We start from the raw sequence: 24946 nt of genomic DNA on the forward strand, positions 1-24946 counted from the left end.
TTTTTCCTTTGGCCTTATGTCATTTTATTGAGAGAGAAAACACCCAGCGCCCAGACCTATGACTTAAAAGACCAGACTAGCACTGTTTCTAGGTGGAGGCCTGGTTTCTCAACTCAGAGGCAGGGTCTCCAGCCCCCACAGCCTGGTTTTCAGAGAGGGTCCCACGGGGCAAGTCTATGTACCTGCAGGCAGAACCTCGAGCCACGTTCCAACATCTAGTTTTTTAAAGATTTATTTATTTGTATATGAGTACACTGTAGCTGTCTTCAGGCACACCAGAAGAAGGCATCAGATCCCATTACAGATGGTTGTGAGCCACCATGTGGTTGCTGGGCCATCTCTCCAGCCCTAATATCTATTTTAAAGCATTATCTTTTCTTTTTTCCATGTGGAAGAGACTTATTGGGGCAACAGAGACAAGAGAGGTAGGAGAGAAAGAGGAGAGAAAAAGAGAGCATGTTTACCTTTTCCCATTTCTTTAGTGGGGGTGGAGGAAGAGGAGTGTTTAGGGGGAGGACCTGTGCCAGGGCACACCTGTGAAGGTCAGAGAGCAACTTGAGGGATTTGGTTCTCTCCTTCCAACAAGTGGGTCTCAGGAACCGAACTGACCATCAGGTTTGGCTGCAAGTGCCTTTCATTACTGATTGGGCCCCACCTCACCCCTATTTTAAGACTTTTATGGCAGAGGGGTGGGGAGAACACTTGGTGGATAAAGTGCTGGCTGGCTTTGCAAGCCTAGGATCCTGAGGTTGGATCTCCAACACCCACAGAAAAAGACAGACAGTAGAGACTTGGTGGATTCCCAGAACTGTCTAGACACTAGACAGCCAGTATAGCTAAACTGGGGAGGTCAAGGTTCAGGTAGAGACCCTGTCTCAAAAGTCAGTGCAGGAAGCTGTTCTAAATGCTGTTCCAAATGCTGCCCCCAAAGTATTCTTTTTTTTTTTTTTTTTTTTTTTTTTTTTTCGAGCTGGGGACCGAACCCAGGGCCTTATGATCCTAGGCAAGCGCTCTACCACTGAGCTAAATCCCCAACCCCGCCCCCAAAGTATTCTTACCGTTCTAAGGCATGGTCTTTCTTTATAACTCTGGCTGTCCTGAAACTCATTGTAGACTAGAGTGGCCTTGAACTTACAGAGATCTGCTCACCTCTCCCTGCTGAGTGCTGGGATTAAAGTTGCACTCAAAAAGTGAAATAAATCATTTTACAAAGCCTCCTTTGTACCTACACTGCCTGGGTTCCTGTCTCTCAGAAAACCATTTATTTGTTTGTGTCTTTTATGCACAAGTGTACACACGCATGTGATGTCTTCCCAAGCTCCTTTCCTCTTCATCCACCCGCACCCCCAATGCCATATAGGATCAAACTACTAAATGCATTTTGCCCAAAAAAAAATATTCGCCCGGAGTCTGGCAGTACAACTTTGGAGAGGGTGTGGGCTTCTCAGTCCCACTTCCTGCAGTTCAAGTCTTTGTTCCTCCCCACGCTCACTGTGTGACAGCACGGAAGTTGCTTAACCTCTCTGAGGCTTTCCCCACACTGGAAAGTTGTTATAAAGAGTTCATATAAAAACTTGTAATTTCTCCTGACTCTGAGTCAGCTCTGTAAATGCACAGCTTTTATGACTGGACAATGGCTCGGAAGTCAAGGCTCTTCCAGAGAACCCAGGCTCAATTCCTAGCACCCACAGCACAACAACCCATAATTCTAGTTCCCAGGGACCAATGCCCTCTCTGGCTTCCGCAGGCAGGAGGAATACACGAGGTGCACATGTGCAGAGAAATGCTCACACACACAGGATTAAAAAATAATATTAGGGGGTGGGGACATCCTCTTGGAGACAGGGGAGGAGGAATAGGATGAGGACCAGTGGGAGGGCAGACTGGGAGGGGATACAACAGGACTGTAAACAAAAGATTAAAGAATAATAATAATAATTTAAGAAATCATTATCCTAGTACCACTTCCAGGCTTTCCAACTCCAAAAAGTCGCTATGTGTTTATTTGTGTGCATTGCCAAGTGTGTGTGGGGAGGCCAGGAAAGAACCTTGGATTCAGAGAAGCTAGAGTCACAGGCACTTGTGACCCAACCTACGTGGGTGCTGGGAACCCAACTTGGGTTCTCTGTGGGAGCAATGAGGGAGGCCCAGAGGTCTAACCCAGACTAATAAATATTTTCACTCTAAATGATAAGGTTTCTTCGGATCCCCCAAAACATTTGCCCTGAAAGAGGCACAGTCTAAAGTACGTGTTAAATGGAAAGATCTAGAAAGTAATTAAGGGAATTATATCTTTCCAGAAAAATGAACTAAGTCCCAGAAGGCTCCTTGCTCCAATGCATCCAATCAGAGCAGCCTCCTGGAGACCACAAATGAAGATTCAGAAGATGAAGGAGGAAGCTACCAAGAGGAGACATCTCAACAGATAAGCTAAGCTGAGGATTTATGGAGACAGGGACTTGGTACTACTCACCCAGAAAGGATGCTGTTACATTTGCAGACTGCATTACACGCTCATTCCCAGCTGCCAACGCAAAGTCTAAACAGATGCCTTCCGTCAGGGAGGATCAAAAGCACACATTAGTAATCCTAGCATTTGGGAGATGGAGGCAGTCAGATCTCTATGAGTTCAAGGCCAGCCTGATCTGCAGAGAGAGTTCAGCCAGGGCTACACAGAGAGACCCTGTCTCCAAAGCAATAAACAGTGAAAAGAAAGACTGCCTGTTATAGAAGACGGATGAGCTTTGCTAAGGGTTTGTTTTTGGTCCCAGAAATGAAGACTGGAATACAAAGGGAGGTTTCAGAAATGGCCTTTGTGGTTAGTACAAGTGCTGATATGACAGCAAAAGTATGAGAAGAAATTAGTCAGGAGATAGGCAGACAACAGCTACTCTGGGTTGTTTGTGGCTCAAGTGTAGTCCTAGGCGGTCAATAATTTCCTGGCGTGTGTTACTTTAATGTGTCAGGTTTTTCTCATTCTATTGATGGTCAAATTAAAGAGATCCGTCTGACTAAAGAGATAAGCCAAAGTCCCTCAAGTGACCTGTGGATGGCCATCTTGGTTAAGATGGCTTCCCCGTGCCCTGGTTGTCTGTGAGCTATTCTTGTAACTATCCTATGCTTTCTAACAGACTAGCCACGCAGTGATCCATTTGACCTTGGCCTCTATTACAACTGTAAGTTTCTCTTTTTAAAAAGACTTTGAGATGCAGGAGACAGGGAGATCCTTGTGCTCACAGATGCACAGCCTGCAGCATTAAACACAGGGGGTGTTCCTTCACAGAAAGGAATACAAGGGCTGCATAGCTTGCTATCAGCAGAGAAGGCCTGGAGAAGATGTGACCTTTGCATTATTGTGTGACCTCTCCAAAACCACACTGGGTCCTCCCCCAGACCAAGCTCTTGATCTTGTCGATTTATAAAACCCATCGTTATGAAAGATGTCACATCTATAGAAGCCATTTCCCTATTTGTTTGTTTGTTTATGGGTTTTGTGAGGCAGAGTTTCTCTGTGTAGCCCTGGCTGTCCTGGAACTTGCTTTTAGACTTGACTGGCCTCAAACTCAGAAATCTGCCTGCCTTTGCCTCCCAGGTGCTGAGATTAAAGGCCCGGCTGTAGAAACCATCTTTTTTTTTTTTTTTTTTTTAATTATATATAAGTTCACTGTCGCTGTCTTCAGACACACCAGAAGAGGGCATCAGATCCCCTTAGAGATGGTTGTGAGCCACCGTGTGGTCGCTGGGATTTGAACTCAGGACCTCTGGAAGAGCAGTGCAGTGCTCTTAACCACTGAGCCACCTCTCCAGCCCTGTAGGAACCATCTTTTTTTTTTTTTTTTTTTTTTTTTTTTTTTTTTTTTTTTTTTCAGAGCTGGGGACCCGAACCCAGGGCCTTGGGCTTCCTAGGCAAGCGCTCTACCACTGAGCTAAATCCCCAACCCCCTGTAGGAACCATCTTAATAGAAGATGTCACAGGTATTTTACACAGAGTTGCAATGGAGTCATGTCTCAAGCTTTGTTGTGCTCATGGGACTGAGTTAATCATCACCAGGAAGGTTTTCACCAACTTGGGATGTGCCTAAAATATGCCTAAATAAATTCCTCTGGTCAGACTCCTTTTGAACCAACACTGGCTACTGACCCACGTTAAACTAAACTAAACTATCTTTCTTGACTCCTGTGGATTGTTACTCTTCTGCCTATGGTAGTCTCTCTCTCTCTCTCTCTCTCTCTCTCTCTCTCTCTCTCTCTCTCTCTCTCACACACACACACACACACACACACACCCACAGCAGTAGTGTATACTCACACAGTTTCTGAGTCATCTCTCTGGCTCTTTATTTATTTAACTTCAAAATACTATTTGTTTTATTATAATTTTTTGTGTATATGTGTTTATCCCTTTGACTTTAGCGACCTCAGAGTCCAGAAGAGGAGGACATTGGATTCACGGGAGCTGGAGTTACAGCTGTGGCTGTGAGTCATCCAACATGGGTTTAGGGATCTGAGGTGGGAGCCTCTGCAAGAACAAGTGCTTTCCCACGTGGAGCCGTCTCTTAGAATCTATTTACACTTTGGAGACGGTTCTATGTGGTCCAGGCTCTCATATTCATATATACATATATATATAGGTATATACACACATATATACATACATTCACGCACACATACATATACATATACATATATACATACATACATACACACATACATACATACACACATACATACACATATACATATATACAAACATACATACACACATACACATACATACATACACATATACATATATACAGACATACACATACATACATACATACATACATACATACATACATGCTATAGCCAAGGATGGCCTAGAAGTCCTGTGCACCATGCTGTGCTCTTCTACGCTTCCTTCCACAGCCCATACAGCCCCTGACTAGACTACCAGACACCCTTGTGACTCCACTCCTCTTATCCCCTCTCTTCCTTTTCTCGTCTTCTTTCTTTCTGGTACCTGGGGCTGGACCTAGCTTTACACATACTAGCTCGAACGCTGTACCACAGAGCCTCGCCCTCTTCCCTTCCTCTATTTTAAGCATTTTCAACTTTAACTGTTTCCTTTACTTTTGTGGGGGAGGGGAGACAGGATCTCTCTGTGTAGCCCTGGCTGTCCCGGAACTCACTCTGTAGACCAGACTGGGCTCCAACTCAGAGATCCACTTGTCTTTGCCTTCTGAGTGCTGGGGTAAAGGCACCACCACTGCCCAGCTCCTTTCCATTTTTTAAAGAAATTTGTGTGTGCCAGCACCTCTGTGTGTGTGTGTGTGTGTGTGTGTGTGTGTTGGTCAGATGACAGCTGGCAGGAGTTTGAGCTTTTCTTTCACCCTGTGAGTCCTGGAGATGGAATTCAAGTTGTCATACTTAATGTGGTAAGTGCCTTTGCCTGCTGAGAAATCTTGCTAGTGCCCACTCTGCACTCTTAAATGACATGTGCACTAAGAAGAAGCAGAACCCCGACCCACACAATGAACCACAGTTCGGTTTCCTGCCACCTGGGTGCCCCATGAAACCCGCTTCCGTTGAACATTAACCATTATTTATTTCCTCGAGATTTATTACATAAATATCTCATCATAGATGGCTGTGGTTGCTGGGAATTGAACTCAGGACCTCTGGAAGAGCAGTCGGTGCTCTTAACCGCTGAGCCATCTCTCCAGCACTAATTACTTCTCATTCTAGAACTTATTTTAGATCATGTCTGTCAATATTTCAAACCTTCCACTGACTAAAGAAAACTTTTGTTTATTGAGACAGGGTCTCAAGTACCCCAGGCTGGCCTCAAACTCCTGGGTAGCTGAGGCTAGCCTTGAACTACTGCTCCTCCTTCTTCATCGCCCAAGTGCTAGGATGATAGGTGTGTGTTACTACACCTGTGTGGTGGTTTGAGCGTGTTTGGCCCATGGGAAGTGGCACTATTAGGGCTCCTGGCCTTGTCTGAATAGATGTGGCCTTGTTGGAGGAAGTTGTCACTGTGTAAGAGGGCTTTAAGACCTCCTACGGTCAGGCTTTGCCCAGTGCGGTAGATAGTCCTCTCCTGGCTGCCTTTGGTCAGGATGTAGAACTCTAGGCTCCTTCAACACCGCATGCCATCTTATCACCATGATGATAATGGACTGAACGTCTGAACTGTAAGCCAGCCTTAATTAAATGTCGTCCTTTATAAGAGTTGCCTTGGGCTGGAGAGATGGCTCAGTGGTTAAGAGCATTGACTGCTCTTCCAGAGGTCCTGAGTTCAAATCCCAGCAACCACATGGTGGCTCACAACCATCTGTAATGAGATCTGATGCCCTCTTCTGGTGTGTCTGAAGACAGCGACAGTGTACTCATATACAGTAAATAAATAAATCTTTAAAAAAAAAAAAAAAAAGTTGCCTTGTCATGGTGTCTCTTCATGGCCATGGAAACCCTAAGACAACCTGGCTACACTTTTTTAATTGGGCCTCACAGCTGGACAGTGGTGGCACATGCCTTTAATCCCAGCACTCTTGATCACAGCCTTCTCAAGTCAGAGGTAGGCAGATCTCCGTGTCCAAGGCTAGCCTGGTTCAGGATAGCTAGAGCCACATGGAGAAACCCTATCTCAAAAAGCAAAACAACAAAACAAAACAAAAAGCCCCACTAGCTCATGCTTCCTGGAAATTACTCTTCTTGTCTCAGATCGCACTCTATTTAGTTTGAATATGTGAATTGTTTCGTATCTCCCAAGGGACTTCTCTGTCACTAATTGTTCCCATGCGTGTGTGTGTGTGTGTGTGTGTGTGTGTGTGTGTGTGTGTGTGTGGAGAGAAGCTAGAGGTTTCTTGTATTGCTTTCCAGCCCCCGAGCTGAGGACCCGAACCCGGGGCCAAGCACTCTACCACTGAGCTAAATCCCCAACCCCGCTTTCCAGCTTTTTAAGGTTTGGTTTTAGTTTTTTTTTTTTCAAGATTTATTTATTATGTATATGTACACTATAGCTGTCTTCAGACACCAGAAGAGGGCACCAGATCCCATTACAGATGGTTGTGAGCCACCATGTGGTTGCTGGGAATTGAACTCAGGACCTCTGGAAGAGCAGTCAGTGCTCTTAACCACTGAGCCCTCTCTCCAGCCCCTGGTTTTAGATTTTTAAGTTTATTTTTACATATGTGAGTGGTTTTTTGTTTACCTTTGTGATTGTATGTCTGGTGCTCAGGAAGGTAAAGAGAGCACGTCAGAATCCCCTGGAACTGGAGATATGGGTGGTTGCGAGCAGCCATGTAGCTGTCGTGAACCGAATCTTGGTCCTCTGCAAGAGCAGCCAGTGTTCTTGACAGCTGAGCAACTTCCAGCCCCTCCACTTCAGCTTCCGAGACAAGGTTTCCCAGTGAACCTGGAGCTCTTCAGTCAGATAGACTGGCTGGTAAGCTCCAGGGACCCAGACCTGTATTTACAGGTGGATGGTGGGACAGTGGGCCTGACCACCCCCCCACGCCCTTTTTGTCTTCTTTTTCCTCCCTTTCTTTTCTTTTTCTTCTTTATTTTTCTTTCTTTCTTTCTTTCTTCCTTCCTTCCTTCCTTCCTTCCTTCCTTCCTTCCTTCCTTCCTTTCTTTGATATTTTAAAGCAGAGTCTCTCTACATAGCTATGGCTGTCCTGGAACTCACTATATAAAACAGGCTAGCTTTGAACTCAGACAGAGCATCCTGCCTTTGCCTCCCAAGCGTGCAACCACAACTAGCTTTTCAGGCTGAGGCAGCCTGTTGCCCATGCTGGCTTCAGACCCACACTCTTCAATCACCCACCCCCCTCACCCACCCCCCTCACCCGCCCCTCTCACCTACCCCTCTCACCCACCCCTCTCAGGACAGGTGTTCTCTGCACTTGCAGCTTTTCTCTTTCTTTTTTTCCCCAAAGATTTATTTATTTGTTTTATATATACAAGTACACTGTGGCTATGTTCAGACACATAAGAAGGGGGCATCGAATCGCATTGCAGATGGTTGTGAGCCACCTCGTGGTTGCTGAGAATTGAACTCGGGACCTGTGGAAGAGCAGCCATCTCTCCTGTGCCCTCACAGCTATTTTCAAAACTTCCTTTTCAGGGTGGACATGGTGGCATACACCTTTAAACCCAGCACTCGGTAGAGGAAGGGATATCTCTCCCAGTCTGGTCTACATAGCAACATTCAGGACAGCTAGGACCCCAGGGAGGCTCAGTCTCTAATATAAAGATGATGATGATGATGATGATGATGATGATGATGATGGGTGGTGGTGGTGCAGTCCTTTAATCCCAGCTCTCAGAGGCACATGCAGGGATATCTCTTTGAGCTTCAGGACAGCCAAAGCTACATAGAGAAACTCTTGTCTTGAAAAAAACAAAACAAAACAAAAACATCTAACCCAATAACAACCACCACAATAAAAAACTTTTAAAAATGATTTATTTTGTATTGGGGAGTGAGTGTACTGGCTGGTTTTATGACTGGACACAAGCTAGAGTTATCAGAGAGGAGAGAATCTCAACTTAGAAAATGTCTCCACAAGATGGGCTGGAGGCAAGCCTGTAGGGTAGCTTCTTAGTGATTGATGTGGAAGGGCTGAGCAAGCCTTGGGGCACAAGCCAGCACCTCTCCATGGCCTCTGCATCAGCTCCTGCCCCCAGGTTCCCACCCTCACTGCCGTTGGTGAACCGTTACATGGAACCGTGAGTGAACTAAACCCTTTCTTTCCTCCTCTGGTTGCCTTTGGTGTTTCGTTATAACAAGAGTAACCCTATCTAAGACAGAGAGGTAGCTCACCAATTAAACACATTGGCTGTTTTTGTAGAGGCCCTGAGTTCAAGTCCCAGCATCCACACGATGGTCCACAATTGCTTATAACTTTAATTCCAGGGGATCCATCGCTCTTCTGGCCTCTGAGGGCACTGAATGAACATGGAGTGCAAACATACATGTAGCCAAACACACATACCCATAAAATAAAAGCAATACAATGTAAAAGGCAACCTTCAAGGGTAACTCATTGGGGGCTGGAGAGATGGCTCAGCGGTTAAGAGCACTGACTGCTCTTCCAGAGGTCCTGAGTTCTATTCCCAGCAACCACATGGTGGCTCACAACCATCTGTAATGGGATCCAAAACCTTCTTCTGGTGTGTCTGAAGACAGCTACAGTGCACTCACATACATAAAATAAGTAAAAATCTTTAAAAAGAGAAGAGTAATTCATTTATTTTTGTTTGTATGTCTGTGCTTGCCTGTGTGTTTTTTTATGATTATTATCTAAGACTTTACTTCCCACGGCTTCTCCAGGATCAAGGCAGGTGAGAACATTCTGGGATGAACATGGCTGGGATTTCGTCTTTATGCCACTTGACTGCTTGCTTTCTTTTGTTTTTCTCTATCTGTGTGTATGTGTGTGCACCCAGGCACACGTTGAGTGGAGGTAAGAAGAGGGCATCAGATTCCCTGGAGCTGGAGTTACAGGTATGTATGTTCCTGATGTGGTTGCTGGGAACCGAACTCAAGTCCTGAGGAAAAGCAGCCAGTGCTTTTAGCCAAGAAACCATCTCTCTCCAGCCCTGCCTTCCTCCTTTTCTTTTCTTTTTTCTCTTTCTTTTCTTCTTTCTCTCTTTCTTTCTTTTCTTTCTTTCTCTCTTTCTTCTTTCTTTCTTTTTCTTTCTTTCTTTTTCTTTCTTTCTTTCTCTTTCTCTTTCTTTCTTTCTTTCTTTCTTTCTTTCTTTCTTTCTTTCTTTCTTTCTTTCTTTCTTTCTTTCTTTCTTTCTTTCTTTCTCTCTCTCTCTTTCTTTTTTTGAGACAAGGTCTCACTATGTAGCCCTACCTGGTTGGCAGAGAACTAAAGGAGATCCTCCAGCTTCTGCCTCCCCAGTGCTGGCATTGAAAGATTAAAGTCATAAACCTCCGTGCCTGGCTGCCAAGGAACATTCCGCTCCTCCTATTTTATTCCCTCCCAGTTTGTGTTCAAACTCTCAAATCCTTGCCAATCGAATGAATGAACAGAAGACAACTTTTTCTCCATCTGCTAGTTCACGGTCAGTGCTCAGAACCCTGACAAAGATTGACTTGCCGGTGATGGTGGAGCTCACCTTTAATTCCAGCACTAGGGAGACAGAGGTAGACGGATCTCTGAGTTGGAGGCCCAGGGCTGCACAGAGAAACCCTGTCTCAAAAAAAAACAAAAACAAAAACAAAAACACGAAAACAAAACAAAACAAAACAACAACAACAAAAATGACTGGCAAGCAGATGCAACACACTAATTGTTCACAGAGAGGAGTCCACAGAGACAGACGACTGGAAACAAGAAGGTGGCTGCCCCCAACGCCCCTCCCTGGCCACGCCCCTTGTGGCGGGGGACTGCCATAGGCGGCGCGCTGGGGGCGGGGGCAGGCGGGGCAGGGCGGGGCCTGAGGCGCGGTGTCTCCCGCCCGCTTGGGTTGGGGTCCCTCTGGCTTCGGACTCAGCTCCCCTCGGTTGCGGCCATGGAGGACGATCGGAAGGACGCAGTCTATGGTAGGAGTAGCCTCCGGCCTGTAGGTCGCCTGTGCGGACTTGGAAAGGAGGGGGTTTTGAGGAAGGGCGACATCTGAGAGCCTTAAAACAAAACGCTCGTGGCTGCAGGCAGGACGAAGGCCCTTCTGTCCGCGTCCTCAGGCCTCTGCATCCCGCGCTGGCTCAGCCGGAGCGCTTGGCCCTAGCCCACGTTGTCCCCCCTTCCCCCCGTGTTTCTTTTCGGGGATCTTCAAGCTTACCCCCTTCCTGAGCTATGGGCCGGGACTTATGGCGCATGCTCCTCTCCTGGAGGTCCCGTTATCTAGGAGGATTAGATGATGGGCGGGGGAGGGGATGCACGGAGATCTTAGCCTGGGGTGTGGGCTCGCTTCCTGTCCCGTCTCCTTAAGACTCCAACGTCCCCCACGTCTTCGCAATTTACATCCAGAAGTAGTGACGCCAAGCTTTAAGACTAGATGGGGAAACTGAGGCAAGGCTTGATAGTCCCGAATAACTGGAATTAGGTGCCCAACGCGAGGATGCCTTTGATAAGGGAGCAGTGCCTTTGATAAGGGATCAGGCGGGGAGCAATGTAGAAACTTTACCTGCCTATTCTGATTGTCGCAGGTGCCTGGAATTTTAAGGTCCAGGAGACTCGGACCTCAGTAAGGCCTGAGGGTGGCCTCTGTCACTTGGAGCTGGAGCTGGGGGTGGGGCCAAGATGCGGCTTTCTCACCCCACCCGACTCCGGGATCAGGCGGGGAGCAATGTAGAAACTTTACCTGCCTATTCTGATTGTCGCAGGTGCCTGGAATTTTAAGGTCCAGGAGACTCGGACCTCAGTAAGGCCTGAGGGTGGCCTCTGTCACTTGGAGCTGGAGCTGGGGGTGGGGCCAAGATGCGGCTTTCTCACCCCACCCGACTCCGGGTTCCCACGGACCGGGTGTTGAACTCTGAGCCTCCTTCCTCTTATCTATTTTGGGTTCCCTGGGCCTAAATCTGCCACAAGCCTTAAGAGGCATGGCTGAGACTATGGCGGAGGGGCTCTATCCCTCCCCCGATATACCACTTTGTGTGATGGGAACTTCCTGGAAACTGCTAGACTCTAGAGTCTTGGGGAGGGGGCCGGAAACGGTTCAAAAATAACTAGAAGAGCTAAGTAGGCTCTCTCTGAGCTTTCCTTCTCTTTCCTGGGACTGTGCCCTCAGGGGAGAAAAAAAAAAAAAGAATAGACAGATCCCAGACACTCCCTTCCTGGCCTAAAGGAAGGTAGCAGGACCTAGCCTTTAAGGGACAGCCCCAGACCTCCAGAAGGTCTTCCAGTCTGAAGCCTCAGGCAGTGGAGTTGCTGTGCAACTCTTGAGTGCCGCTGGCTGTCTCTGGTGTGGGAGGCTTAGTCTGGGAGCCTGGGTATGCTTGGGTGGCAAACCTAAGAGAATCTTTGGTCTTCTTGAGGTCTGTTTGGAATAAGAGTGGGGCAGACTGAGCAAGGATATGATTTCCCAGGCTTCAATTTGGCCAAGGGGTGGGACTGTTTTTTTTGTGGGGAGAGGCTGAGGGGAGCTGTACGTTGTGCTGAGAAGGAAACTGGGGACTCGCTGGGCATGGTCAGTAAGCAGTGGAGTTGAAAAGCTAGGACCCTGGCTCGTGTTTAACAAGAACTGACTCTAAAATGGTTTCACTCATGCTCAGAAAGCACTGGTGCTTATGTGTGGGTGGGGATGGAACCCAGGGCTCTGCAAGCGCTAAGACTGAAACTTAAAGCAAAAAAAAAAAAAAAAAAAAAAACCGCTTGCTCAGCAGGCGGCAGTGACTGGAAGCCAAGGCCTCAGCCATGTTCAGCAAGTGGTTGAACCTAGATCCCACTCTGCTGCTCAGCAAACCCCCCCCTCCCTCCAATTTCAGGCCCCCTAGAATTTAATGAATCTTTTACAGGCAAAGATCTGACTGGGAACGCAGCAGTCCACCGAGCAGAGGAAGTCTTAGACCGCAAGAGGAGGAGTGAACATGTAATTGTAGGTTGTTAAGGTTGTAGAGCGATGGACATGGTGCTATGTGTGGAAGAGCCACTAGGGTCTATTTTAAGAAGTGAAGGTTGGCGTGTGCTGGTCAGGTGAGATGACGTGAAACAAGTGTGTTTCAGGCAACTCCTGTGAAGGACGTTGGTTCTACCTGGCTTCCAGAGCCACATCCAGGTGGACCACCCTGCCTGACTGCTTGCAAATGGGATTTTTTTTTTTTTTTTTTTTTGGTTTTTTTTTGGAGCTGGGGACCGAACCCAGGGCCTTGTGCTTGCTAGGCAAGCGCTCTACCGCTAAGCTAATCCCCAACCCCGCAAATGGAATTTTTTTGTTCTCTTTTTTTTTTTTTCTTTTTTTCGGAGCTGGGGACCGAACCCAGGGCCTTGCGCTTACTAGGCAAGTGCTCTACCACTGAGCTAAATCCCCAACCCCTTTTGTTCTCTTTTTTCTTTTCTTTTCTTTTCCTTCCTCTCTTCTTTTTTCTCTCCTTCTCTCCTTCCCTCCCCCCTTCCCTTCCTCCCTTTCTTTATGGATACTGAGGCTTGAACCTAGGCCTTGAGCATGCAAATTTGTGAGGTAGGTTCTCTCTCGAAGGGAAACTCAGACAGCCTTGACCTTGGTCATCCCATCTTTGTACCTCAAGCCCTTACAAGACTGGGATTGTAGGCTACCAGGCCTTACTATGGGAAGGACCTCGTTTTGCCTGAAACTTAGTCCATCTCACCAAAATGAAAAAACCTGGACTGCACACGCATCCCCAGAACATTTCTGCAAAACAGTTTAAGCTTCCTCTCTAAATTCACTATGTAGCTGCATGACTGCTCCTCTCGCCCCGCCCTCTAAATTCTGGGGTGATAGTTGTTCACCACCGGGCCTAGTTGGTGAAGCACTGGGGGGAAAATATCCAAGGTTTCCTATATGTGTAAGCACTCTATAGCCCAATGTCAGCTTTCTCATGGACATAATGGCTAATCCTGTGGTAAGTGACTTTCCATTCTTCACTGTGACCAATGGGAATGGCTTCAGGAGATTGTTACAGGATAGCTTTAGACAGATCCAGCTTTGAATCAAGGTTCTGATCTTTTTGGTTTTTGAGACATGGTTTCAGGATTTTACTGTCTGTCTGTCTGTCCTAGAACTCGATTTGTAGACCAGACTGGCCTTGAACTCAGAGATTGCCTGTCTCTGCCCCTGCCTCTCTGCCCCTCTGCCCCTCTCTGCCCCTGCCCCTTCTGGGATGAAGGCACAACCATGCCTGGTTAAGGTTCTGATCTTTACACGCTGTGAGACTGGGTGAGCGGGTGGCCTCTCTGAAACTGCACAATTATGCATAGGACTAGCGGTTGCTAGGTTTTTGACACAGGATCACATGTAGTGCAGGCTGGACTTGAACTCACTACCTAGCCCAGGATGACCCTCAATTTATTATCCTGCTCCACCTCCTATGTGCAAGGGTGACAGGCATGTGCCTGCATGCTTGGCTGGACTCACATTGTCAGTGATATGTGGGAAGGCCTTGTGTGCTCAGATATCCCTGGGGCTGGTGGCATGGGGGGTGGAGTTTTTCTATGAACTAATGGACGGGCAAACCTATGTCGGTAAATAGTGAGGCATGACCCAGCAGGGCGGGGCAGGAAGCACCTTTCCTGGTAGATTACATGAATCTGGAAGAAGATGGCAGCTCCACGGGAAAGGGAAATGGCTCAGGGCCTGGCCGGCGTCCTTAATGGCCTTCCTCCCAGCCCAGCCTTGGCATGAGCAGGCAAAGGTTCTAGGATCCAAAGCAGAGTAACACACAGTGAAGCCTGGCTAATAAGCAGACATCTTTGCTGGGGATTGTACCACTGGCACAGAGCTTGCCAGGGATGTATGGATCCCCAGGCTCCGCCCCCAGCACCTCATGGACGGGGTGTGATCATGCACACCAGTTCTCAGGAGGCAGGGGTAGGAAGGTTAGAATTCATCGGTGGGTAAAGTAAGGCTAGGAGCTCAGTATTTGAGAGAGTTTCCTGTTCTAATAGAGGACTGGTTTCCAGCACCCAAACTCAGAACACAACCGCTAGTAACTCCAACTCTGTAGGATCTCTCATCCTCCTCCAAGGGCATGGTGCACATAAACGCAGGCACACATACCTCACACGTGCACAGGTGTGAAGATAAATACACGCTGGGTGTGGTGTGTGCATCTTTAGTTCCAGCACTGGTAGACAGAGGCAGGCAGATCTCTGAGAGTTTTAGGCCAGCTTGGTCTACCTAGTGATTTCTAGAGGGTCAGGGCCCAGAAAGTGTTCTTAACTACTGAGCCTTCTGCTCAGCCCCGTTATGATTATTTTTATAGCACACTGGATGTACTTGAATCATAGTCACCCCTCATCCCCTCTCACCCCTCCCAGGTCGATCTTTCTAACAGATCTTCCCCCACTACCCTCCCCATCCCCCTTTGATTTTGTTTTTTTTTTCAAGACAGGTGTAACAGTGGAACTTACTCTGTAAACCAGGCTGGCCTTGAACTCACAGAGATCTGCCTGCCTCTGCCTCCTGAGTACAGATGCACAAACCCCCTTTTACTTTCCTATCTTTTAATGTGTGATCCAGTGTGTGGTGGGGTACTTACACAGTGTGTGTGAGGGGCTCAGGGCTGTTAGCTTCTCACCAATGGTCACGGCACTGAGGAAATGTCTCTCCTTCCCCAGCAGCCATATCCTCCCATATGGATATATGGGTGTGTGTGTGTGTGTGTGTGTGTGTGTGTGTGTGTGTGTGTGTACAAGTTTTGGGGTGTGTGTAGGGAGGGTCCGAGTTCTGCCTCACCACTGAGGTGTTTGAATGCTGCCGTGGTCCTCATGTACAGTGTCATGGTCACATGCCCCAAGGCAGGAACGGGGTTGGGAACAAATTCAAATAACTACCGTTCTCAATGATGAGAATTGCTGGGGTTTTTGTCTGGTGACACAGTTCCACGTGCCCCACATGTGCGGTCATGTGTACATATGTGGAGACCACAAGCTGACACCTGGTGTAAAGTTTCCACTTCTTTAAAATTTATTATATATAAGTGCACTGTCACTGTCTTCAGACACACCAGAAGAGGGCATCAGATCCCATTACAGATGGTTGTGAGCCACCATGTGGTTGCTGGGATTTGAACTCAGGACCTCTGGAAGAACAGTCAGTGCTCTTAACTGCTGAGCCATCTCTCCAGCCTAAGTTTCCACTTTTATAAGGTTTTCACTTTTATAAAGTTGGGGTTTTGTTTGTTTGTTTGTTTGTTTTGTTTTTGTTTTTTTCCTGAGACAGGGTTTCTCTCTGTGTGTAGCCCTGGCTGTCTTGGTACTTGCTCTGTAGACCAGGCTGGCCTTGAACTCTACCTGCCTCTGCTTTCCTAGTGCTGGGCATGGCCACCACTGCCCTGCCACTTTCGTTAAGTTTTTAAGAATATATTTACTGTGTTTGTGTGATGATGATGTGTGTGTGTGTGTGTGTGTGTGTGTGTGTGTGTGTGTGAGAGAGAGAGAGAGAGAGAGAGAGAGAGAGAGAGAGAGAGAGAGAGAAATGCAGAGGGCATCTGGCCTGGCATTGAGTTTGCTTGTTGTCTCTAACTTATGTTCAGAGACAGTGTCTGTGCCTAAGCATGTTACAGTTTTTACCCTCAACTTTTATGTGGGTGCTGGGGTCTGCACAACCAAGGTTTTTGCCCACTAAGCCATTTCCCCAGGACTCCTCCTTATCTGTGTCTTTTTAGACTTATGATTTTAGTCTTATATGTATGGGTGTTTTGCCTGCATGTCTGCGTAGGTGCAGAGGTCAGAAGGTGTTGGGTCCCCTAGAACTGGAGTTACACGTGGTTGTGAGCCACCATGTGGTGCTGGGAAAGGGTCCTCTGTAAAAGCTGTGCTCAGTGAAATACTGGAGTGAGGGATGGCTCAGTGGTTAGGAGCACTGGCTGTTCGTTCCCAGAACCCAGGTGGTGGCTCACAACCATCATTAACTTTAGTCCCAGGGGACCTGGTTCTCTCTTCTAACCTCTGCAGGCATCAGGCGTGTCCATTTTGCACAGAGATAACATGCTGGCAAGACACTCCGATAAAATAAAAAGAATAGGTCTAATTTAAACAAGCTTTAAATAGGTTACTTTGTAGCCTTATCCAAGAAGGAGGTTAGACTTGCTGGAGAGAAATAATATGTAGTTCTGTTACCCTGTGAATTGGACAGGAGGGAATAGTGTGGGCAGTGAGATTCCAGGTGTGGGTGAGACTCAAAGACAGTAAACGTTCCTGTGGTTCATCCTAGCACCAAACACATGGAGCTTAGGAGACAGTGGGTTACAGATGTGTTCGGTTTGTGGCCTGCAGACAGCATCTGGAGAGAAAGGGGGAAATACTCAGAACTTGCCTGGGGGAGGAAGTGAGGGTAAAAGTGGTTCCTTCCTCTCTGTCTTTTGACTGTTGTGTTTTTAAGACCTATATTGAAGTGTCTGTATGTGCTATGACAGGGTCTTTAGTAGCCCAGGCTGCCCTCACACTCAGATTCAGACTCAGTTGAAAGCACAGGACTTGCTTTGAGCTCCTGACTTGCCTCCCTTCACCATCTGAAGGCTGGGGTGACAGACAAGCACCACGCCGCTCAGTTGATGCGATGGTGGGAAAGAGCCCAGCTTCCTCAGGATTCACCAAAGCCAGTGCTCTAATTTATGAACACAAAGCCAGGGCTCCACCAGTGATACCTGTGAGCCTTTATTATATTTATTTATTCATTCATTCATTTTCTGAGCCAGGGTCTCTCTACTTAACTCTGGGTGTCCCGGTACTCAATATAGAACAAGGCTGGCCTCAAATTCATAGAGATCTGCCTGCCTTTGCTGGGACTAAAGGCGTGTGCCTCTATGCCCAGTTTTTAACTAATTAATTTATAAATTGTTTAGTTTACTTCATTATTTTATTTTTAGAGGTAAACTCAGGCTGCTCTAGAATTCACTCAGCATTCTCAACTGGTCTCATTTTACCATCCTCCTGACTCGGTTACCCAAGTGCTGGAATTTCAGGCATCAGCTACCAGACCCAACTCTATCCCTTCACTGCATGGGCACTGCCCCCAAAGCCTTGTCAGAAGAACTTGTCTGAGGAGCCAAAATCTCTCTGGGCCAGGCCCAGACTTCTGGGAAGGCAGTATCTGTGTAGGCGAAGCCTTGGACACTGGAGCCCTTGACTTAGACAGTGTTTGGAAGTTGTGGGGGCAGGGTGCCACTGGATGTCCCGGCAAAAGCATCGTGGCAAACTGCCTATGTCGGTTCCCTTATCTCCCACCCCGGGTGTGCTTGGGTAGATGAGCCCTCATGCCCAGCTTGGCTGGACCTCCCTCCACTGACTTCACAGTCTAGCTGCTGCCCTCTCCCCAGCCCCCACTGCCTCTTCCTGGATCTGGGTCTGGTTGGTTACTTTTGCTCTTAACTCCATGCTGTAGACCATAGACCATGTAAGTTATACAAAACGAGAGTTAGCTCCCAGTTTGATCCAAGGTCACAGGGTTTTATGTGGTGGTGATTTTCTTGCTGGAAGAAATCTGAGGCAGGTGAGCCCCCCTGTGTGTGTGTGTGTGTGTGTGTGTGTGTGTGTGTGTGTGTGTGTGTGTGTGTGAGAGAGAGAGAGAGAGAGAGAGAGAGAGAGAGAGAGAAAAAGTTTCCCCATGATGCTAGGGATAGAACTGAGGGCCACTGACATGGGGGGCAAATGCTCTTTCCTAGAGCCATGCCTTCGGCCCCTCACTGGCGGATTCTAGGGAGTTCTATCACTGATCCACACCCCTATACCTCACTGGGGATCGTCTTAGTTAGGGTTACCACTGCCTTAATGAAACACCATGACCCAAAGCAACTTGGGGAGGAAAGAGTTTTATTTGGCTTATATATCCAGAATCACAGTCCACCAAAGAAAGGCAAGTCAGGAACTTAAACTAGGGAGGAACCTAGAGAAAGGAGCTGAAGCAGAGGCCATGGAAGGGTGCTGCTCACTGGTTTGCTCTCCTGTGGCTTGCTCAGCCTGTTTTCTTATAGAACCCAGGTCTACAAGCTCAGAGGTGGCATCACCCACAATGGACTGGGCTCTTCCCCATCACTCACTAATTAAGAAAATACCCTTCTAGTACTAAGAGGTAGTGAATTTCTGTGAGTTCGAGACAAGCCAGGGCTACATAGACACCCTGTCTTGGGGCAGGGGACAGGCTACAGCCAGATTTTATGGAGGCTGTATTAATCAGGATTTTCTAGAGTCTAGAGTAACAGACCTTACAGAAATAATCTGTCTGTCTGTCTATCTATCTATCTATCTATCTATCTATCTATCTATCTATCTATCTAAATATTGCCTTAATTAAGGTTCCTATTGCTGTGAAGAGACACCGTGACCAAGGCAACTCTTATAAAGGACAACATTTAATTGGGGCTGGCTTACAGGTCAGAGGGTCAGTCCACCATCACCAAGGTGGAAGCATGGCAGCATCCAGGCAGGCATGGTGCAGGAGGAAATGAAAGTTCAACATTTTGATCCCAAAGCAGGCAGAAGGAAGAGGGTCTCAAGGCCCACGCCCACAGTGACACACTTCCTCCAACAAGGCCACACCTCCTAATAGTGCCGCTCCCTGAGCCCAGCACAGTCAAGCCTCCACAGGTTTATTAGAATGATCTACAGGCTGCAGTCCAGCTAATCCAACAATGGCTGGCTGTGAATGGAAATCCGGGAGTCTAGTAGTTGCTCAGTCCTCCAGGCGGGACGTCTTAGCTGGTCTTCTGTATATGCTGGAATCCTGAAATCCAGAAATAGGCTTTAATGCTGGTGAAGGAATCAACTTGCCAGCAAGGGCAGGGTCAGCAGGCCAAGTACAGATGGCTCAGAGCGCTTGCCTAGCAAGCGCAAGGCCCTGGGTTCGATCCCCAGCTCTGGGGAAAAAAAAAAAAAAAAAGCACTGACTGTTCTTCCAGAGGTTCTGAGTTCAAATCCCAGCAACCACATGGTGGTTCACAACCATCTGTAATGAGATCTGGTGCCCTCTTCTGGTGTGTCTAAAGATATACAGTATATTTAATGAATAAATCTTTTATTTTAAAGCTTCCTTCTTCCATGTCCTTTTATAGCCTTCCTGCAGAAGGCATGGCCCAGGTTAGCTCTGAATAAAAGATCTGGATTAAAGGTGTCTTCCTACATCAAAGATCTGGAGTAGAAGTGGATCTTCCTACTTCAAATTATGCAGAAATTCTTCACAGGTATGCCCTCCAGTTTTGGGGTTTTAGTTCCATATGTAGTCAAGTTGACAACCAAGAAGAGCGAACCTGGAGGCATTTTCTCAATTGTGGTTTACTCTTAGATGACCCCAGCTTGTGCCAAGTTGGCATAAAGTCAGCTATGACAGGGACACCAGGCAAGTGCTCTACCCCTCAGCCACACCCCTAGCCCTCAATAGTGGATTCTCTCCACATGGTTCTACGGCTAGTCATGTTCAAAAGCTGACCTTTTGGGGGGCGGGAGTATAAAGAGAAATGGTTTATTTGTCTCACACTTGGAGGTACAGTCATGTGGGGAGGGTAAGACGACAGGAGCGTAAGGCAGTGGGAAGAGAATGACCGCGTTAGGGTGGCTTTGCGCCCCTTCTGTGTTTGAATTGGTTATACTCTGGCCTCAGCCTCCTCAGTGGCAAGGATGACAGGCTGGTGCCACAGACCCAGCTCTATTAGAAGCCACCAGGGCTCAACCACGAGGCAAAAAAAAAAAAAAAATCCCTAATCATCTCCCAAAGGCCCCACTGTGTACAGCCAGTCTTTGTCTTATACCTCCCAGTGAGGATTGTAGCTGGGGAGGGCACAGACTGCATTCCAATCCTACACGCAGGAGCTCCCAGAGAAACAGCCAGATTAGACGCTGGAGGGCGTGGTTGTCATCTAAACTGTGGTGCTGTGTTGGTCACCAGCTATGTGGATTAGCCAGAGGCCTCAGTTTAACTGTCAAGCAAGATCCCACTTAAGTTAGCTTTTGCTTTTCTATTTTCATCTTTCCTCTCCACCTCTGTGTGTGTGTGTGTGTGTGTGTGTGTGTCTGTCTGTGTGTATGTCTGTGTCTCTGTGTGTGTATGTCTCTGTGTGTGTGTCTACGTGTATGTCTCTGTGTGTGTATGTCTGTGTGTCTCTGTGTCTCTGTGTGTGTATGTCTGTGTCTCTGTGTCTGTGTGTGTGTCTCTGTGTCTCTCTGTGTGTGTCTCTGTGTGTGTGTGTATATGTCTGTGTCTCTGTGTGTGTACGTGTATGTGTGTGTGTGTGTGTGTATGTCTGTGTGTCTGTGTGTGTGTCTCTGTGTGTGTGTGTGTGTGTGTGTCTCTGTGTGTGTCTCTGTGTGTGTCTGTGTGTGTCTCTGTGTCTGTGTGTGTCTGTGTGTGTTGTGTGTGTATGTGTGTCTGTGTGTGTGTGTGTGTGTGTGTGTGTGTGTGTGTGTGTGTGTGTGTGTGTGTGTGTGTATGTCTCTGTGTGTGTGTGTCTACATGTGTGTCTGTGTGTGTGTCTCTGTGTGTGTATGTCTGTGTGTCTCTGTGTCTCTGTGTCTGTGTGTGTGTCTCTGTGTGTGTGTATATGTCTGTGTCTCTGTGTGTCTGTGTGTATGTCTGTGTGTGTCTCTGTGTGTGTGTGTGTGTGTGTGTGTGTGTGTGTGTGTGTGTGTGTATTGTGACAAGGTCTCATGTAGCTCAAGCAGATTTTGAAAAAAAATGTTTGTGCCAGGCATGGTGGGGCAGGCCTTTAATCCCAGCACTCACAAGGCAGAGACAGGAGGATCTCTGTGAGTTGAGTTCGAGGTTAGCCTGATCTACAGAGTGAGTTTCAGGACAGCCAGGGCTATGGAGAGAGATTTTTTTTTTCAAAACAAACAAACAAAACAGCAGCACAAGAAGATTTATTCGTTGTATGTGCATGTTCGTGCCTTGAGCTTCAAATGGAAGGCCGAGTACAGCCTGCTGAGACTGCTTCTCCTGCACCTCACTAGACCAAAGCGACACTCGCCATCTTCTCTGTGTGTGGTATGAGCACTTGAGAGTAGAGAACTGAGGTAGCCTTGTCTTCTTCGGCTACTCTCTGCCTTTTGTTTGTTTGAGGTTTTTTGTTTGTTTTGTTTTGAGACAGGGTTTCTCTGTGTAACTTTGGCTGTCCTGGAACTCACTTTGTAGACCAGGCTGGCCTCAGACTCAGAGATGTGCCTGCCTCTGTCGATTGCTGAGATTAGGGCGTGAGGCGCCGCCAGCTTTTTTTTTTTTTTTTTTTTTTCGTTCTTCAGGGTCTTACTATGCAGTACTGACTGACCTGGAACTGACTGAGATTAAATGTGTGTGCCACCATGTCTGGTTTATGCCATTGTTTGACAACATTTCCTGAGGAAATGAAACACACTTGTCTACTCACCCCAGATAGGGAACTCACAGCAGACCAAAGTGGGGCAGACACCAGCTTGGTGAACCATGAATTTTACCAGGGGTTACTTACAGGAATAATGGATGTGGAGTTACAGGAAACGTAACTCAAAAACTGCTACATCACCAAAGCCCACTCCAGCATGGGTGGCAGCTCCCAAAGCAGGGAATCTGGAGCACATTTGCACAGCTCGCAGGCAGCTCAATAGGTTGGAGGGTGACCTTTCTGGGTGCCTCAGTAGGTCTAAACCTCTTCCAGGCAGTTCTTTTTGTGTGGGTGTCTTTGCAGTTTTTTCCTCCTCTATTTTGCCTCTTAGCTTCATCTCCTCTGACAGGGACTCTCAGCTTTTATTCTTTACTCTGACAAAGAGGGTCTAGTGAATCTACTCAATTTTAGGGAGTTCTTGAAGCCACTTTGTTGTTCTTTGCCCCCCCTTGCAGGATAGAATGTTTTTAGTCTTGGAGGCTGCTACACACATAGTAAGACCTCAGTTTGTTGTTGTTTTTCTTCATCCCCCACCCCAGGGTTTCTCTGTGTAGCCCTGGCTGTCCTGGAACGCTGTAAGACCAGGCTAGCTTTGAATTTACACAGATCTGCCTGCCCCTACCTCTCACGTGCTGGGACTAAAGGCATGGCCACTATGCCCAGTTGAGTAACTCCTTTAATGGATTCTTGGAATTCACACCTGGGCCCTCATGCTTATAGATCAAATGCTCTTACCCATTTAGCTGTAGTCCCAGTCAGTGACCTCAAACTTCCCATTCTCCTACCTCTTTTTCCCAAGGGTTGACATGAAGTGCAGAGCACGTGTGTATTCAGCACCAGGAGTGGAGAAGGACTTCATACCTCCTAAACAGGGGCCTTAGCCACTTCCCCTCCCCACTCTCACACTCAGCTTTCTGTTCACATTGTCTGGTTTTGTGGTTGCAAAGACCCAGGCCTCTCCCATCCTGCAGTGGGTGAACCAGCCTCGGTGATCAAGCTTCCCCTCCTCTCTCATCCAGCTTCCCTTCCCCAAGCAGCTGAGCTTAATGAGGGTTACTGGAACCCATTAGACTGTGCCAGGAATGTTCTCAATTTTTCCTGAGAGGCCTCGGTACCAGGCTGGAGCCAAGCCCATCCCGGTGCCTTCTCTACAGTTACGTGAAATTACATCTATCTATTCTGTGTGTGTGGGCCTGCAGGCAGGCATGCTCGTTTATTTCATGGCATCACACGGAGGTCAGAGGTCAGAGGTCAGAGGCTAACTTGCAGGAGTCAGTTCTTTGTCTTCAGCATGCGAGGCCTGGAGATGGAACTCAGGTCATCGGTCTCTGCAGCAAGTACCTGTATCCTCTGAGTCATTCCACTGCCCCCAGTCCCCGCAATCCCAATTCTATCTGAAGGTTAATCTGAGTTCTATCTTTCTGTAACAGAGAGAGCTGTCAGCTGCTAGACTACACAGACGTTTCCTTCCCTCACAGGTTTATGCTACTGCTCAGTCACTCTCAGTGGCTTCCCCCTGCCCATCAAACCTAACTGGGGGTGGACAGTGTAGGAGGCCTGGCAGGGATGGGTTCCCCATGTAAAGAGGGTGACACAGTACCTGTCTTCATGTAGCTGTCCCTTGGGTCAGGGATCCCAGTTGACAGCAGAATCATCGAACACTCCCTTATCTTGCTCCCCACTCCCTCTGCCAGCCTCCCTGTCAAAGACACAGTTTCCTGCAGTTTCTTCATGCTTCTAATAGTTTGGGGTTTTTTATATTAGCATGATTAATTCTTGTGGAATTTGTTGCCTCTGAGTCAGGGCAAGGTTAAATTTATTGCCTTCCACCTACATCTCAGGCCTGCTGACTTAAAGACTTGTTTTATCTGTGGACTGAAAATCTGTAGCTGAGGCTTACCTTCTGTTACTATATAGTAGCCCTCAGTTTACTGTGTAGCTGAGGCCAGCTATGCATCTTCCCCAGGGCACCTTCATAATGCTGGGTCACAGGTGTGGGACACGGGGCCAGCTTTAAACTCTTGGTTTAGTTTCTGTTTTGCTTTTTTTTTTTTTTTTTTTTTTTTTTTTTTTTTTTTTCCCAGGCTGGGGACCGAACCCAGGGCCTTGCGCTTCCCTAGGCAAGCGCTCTACCACTGAGCTAAATCCCCAACCCCTGTTTTTTTTTTTTTTAAACAAAACAAACAAACAAAAAAACAAAACCAGGGGCTGGGGATTTAGCTCAGTGGTAGAGCGCTTACCTAGGAAGCGCAAGGCCCTGGGTTCGGTCCCCAGCTCCGAAAAAAAAAAAAGAACCAAAAAAAAAAAAAAAAACAAAAAAAAAACAAAAAAAAAAAATTGTCTCACTGTGTAGCACTGAGTTAGAACTCCCTATGTAGACTAGGTTGGCCCAGAACTCAGGAGTTCCACTTGCCTCTACCTCCAGAGTGCTGGGATTACAGCTATGGGCCACAGTGACCTGCTCAGGGTTATAAAATGTTTAAAACACAGCCAGGTAGTGATGGTGCATGCCTTTAATTCCAGCATCTGGAGGCAGAGCCAAGCAGATCTCAGAGTTCCAAGATAGCCAGGGCTACGCAAAGAAACTGTGCCTTGAACACCCCACCCCATCCCAATAAATAAATACACACATAGAGTTTTTAAAGTACTTATTTACTTTTTTGTGGTTTATGTGCATGTATGAGTGCCTGCATGCTTGTTCATCATGTTCCTGCATGGTCCCCTTAGAGGTAGGAAGAGGATGGCTCGTCTCCTGGACTCGAGCTACAGGTGAAGCTGCCATGTGGGAGCTGGGAACTAAATTCCCATCCTCTGCAAGGACAGCAAGTGCTCTTAACCACTGAGCCACCTCTCCAGCCCCAAGGGTTTAAATTTTTCTAAATTCAGGGTTTAGCTATGTAACTCAGGGTGGCCTCAACTCAAGGCATTCCTCCTGCCTCAGCTTCTCAGGTGATGGGTGGCAATTGTAGGCCACCAAGCCCA

At 47.4% G+C, this 24946-nt stretch overlaps 1 protein-coding gene across 2 annotated transcripts in view; it reads left to right on the plus strand.

The window, feature by feature from the left end:
* The first annotated feature begins 10420 nt into the window (after positions 1-10420).
* Positions 10421-24946, plus strand: part of Slc44a2 (solute carrier family 44 member 2) — a 35155-nt gene continuing 20629 nt past the window's right edge. For both annotated transcript variants that reach the window (XM_032909619.1, XM_032909620.1), the window contains exon 1: positions 10421-10540. In XM_032909619.1, the coding sequence (XP_032765510.1) occupies positions 10510-10540 (31 nt within the window). In that variant the 5' untranslated portion in view covers positions 10421-10509. The remainder of the gene's footprint in view (positions 10541-24946) is intronic.

Source organism: Rattus rattus, chromosome 8, assembly GCF_011064425.1.
Source record: "Rattus rattus isolate New Zealand chromosome 8, Rrattus_CSIRO_v1, whole genome shotgun sequence".
Taxonomy (NCBI): domain Eukaryota; kingdom Metazoa; phylum Chordata; class Mammalia; order Rodentia; family Muridae; genus Rattus; species Rattus rattus.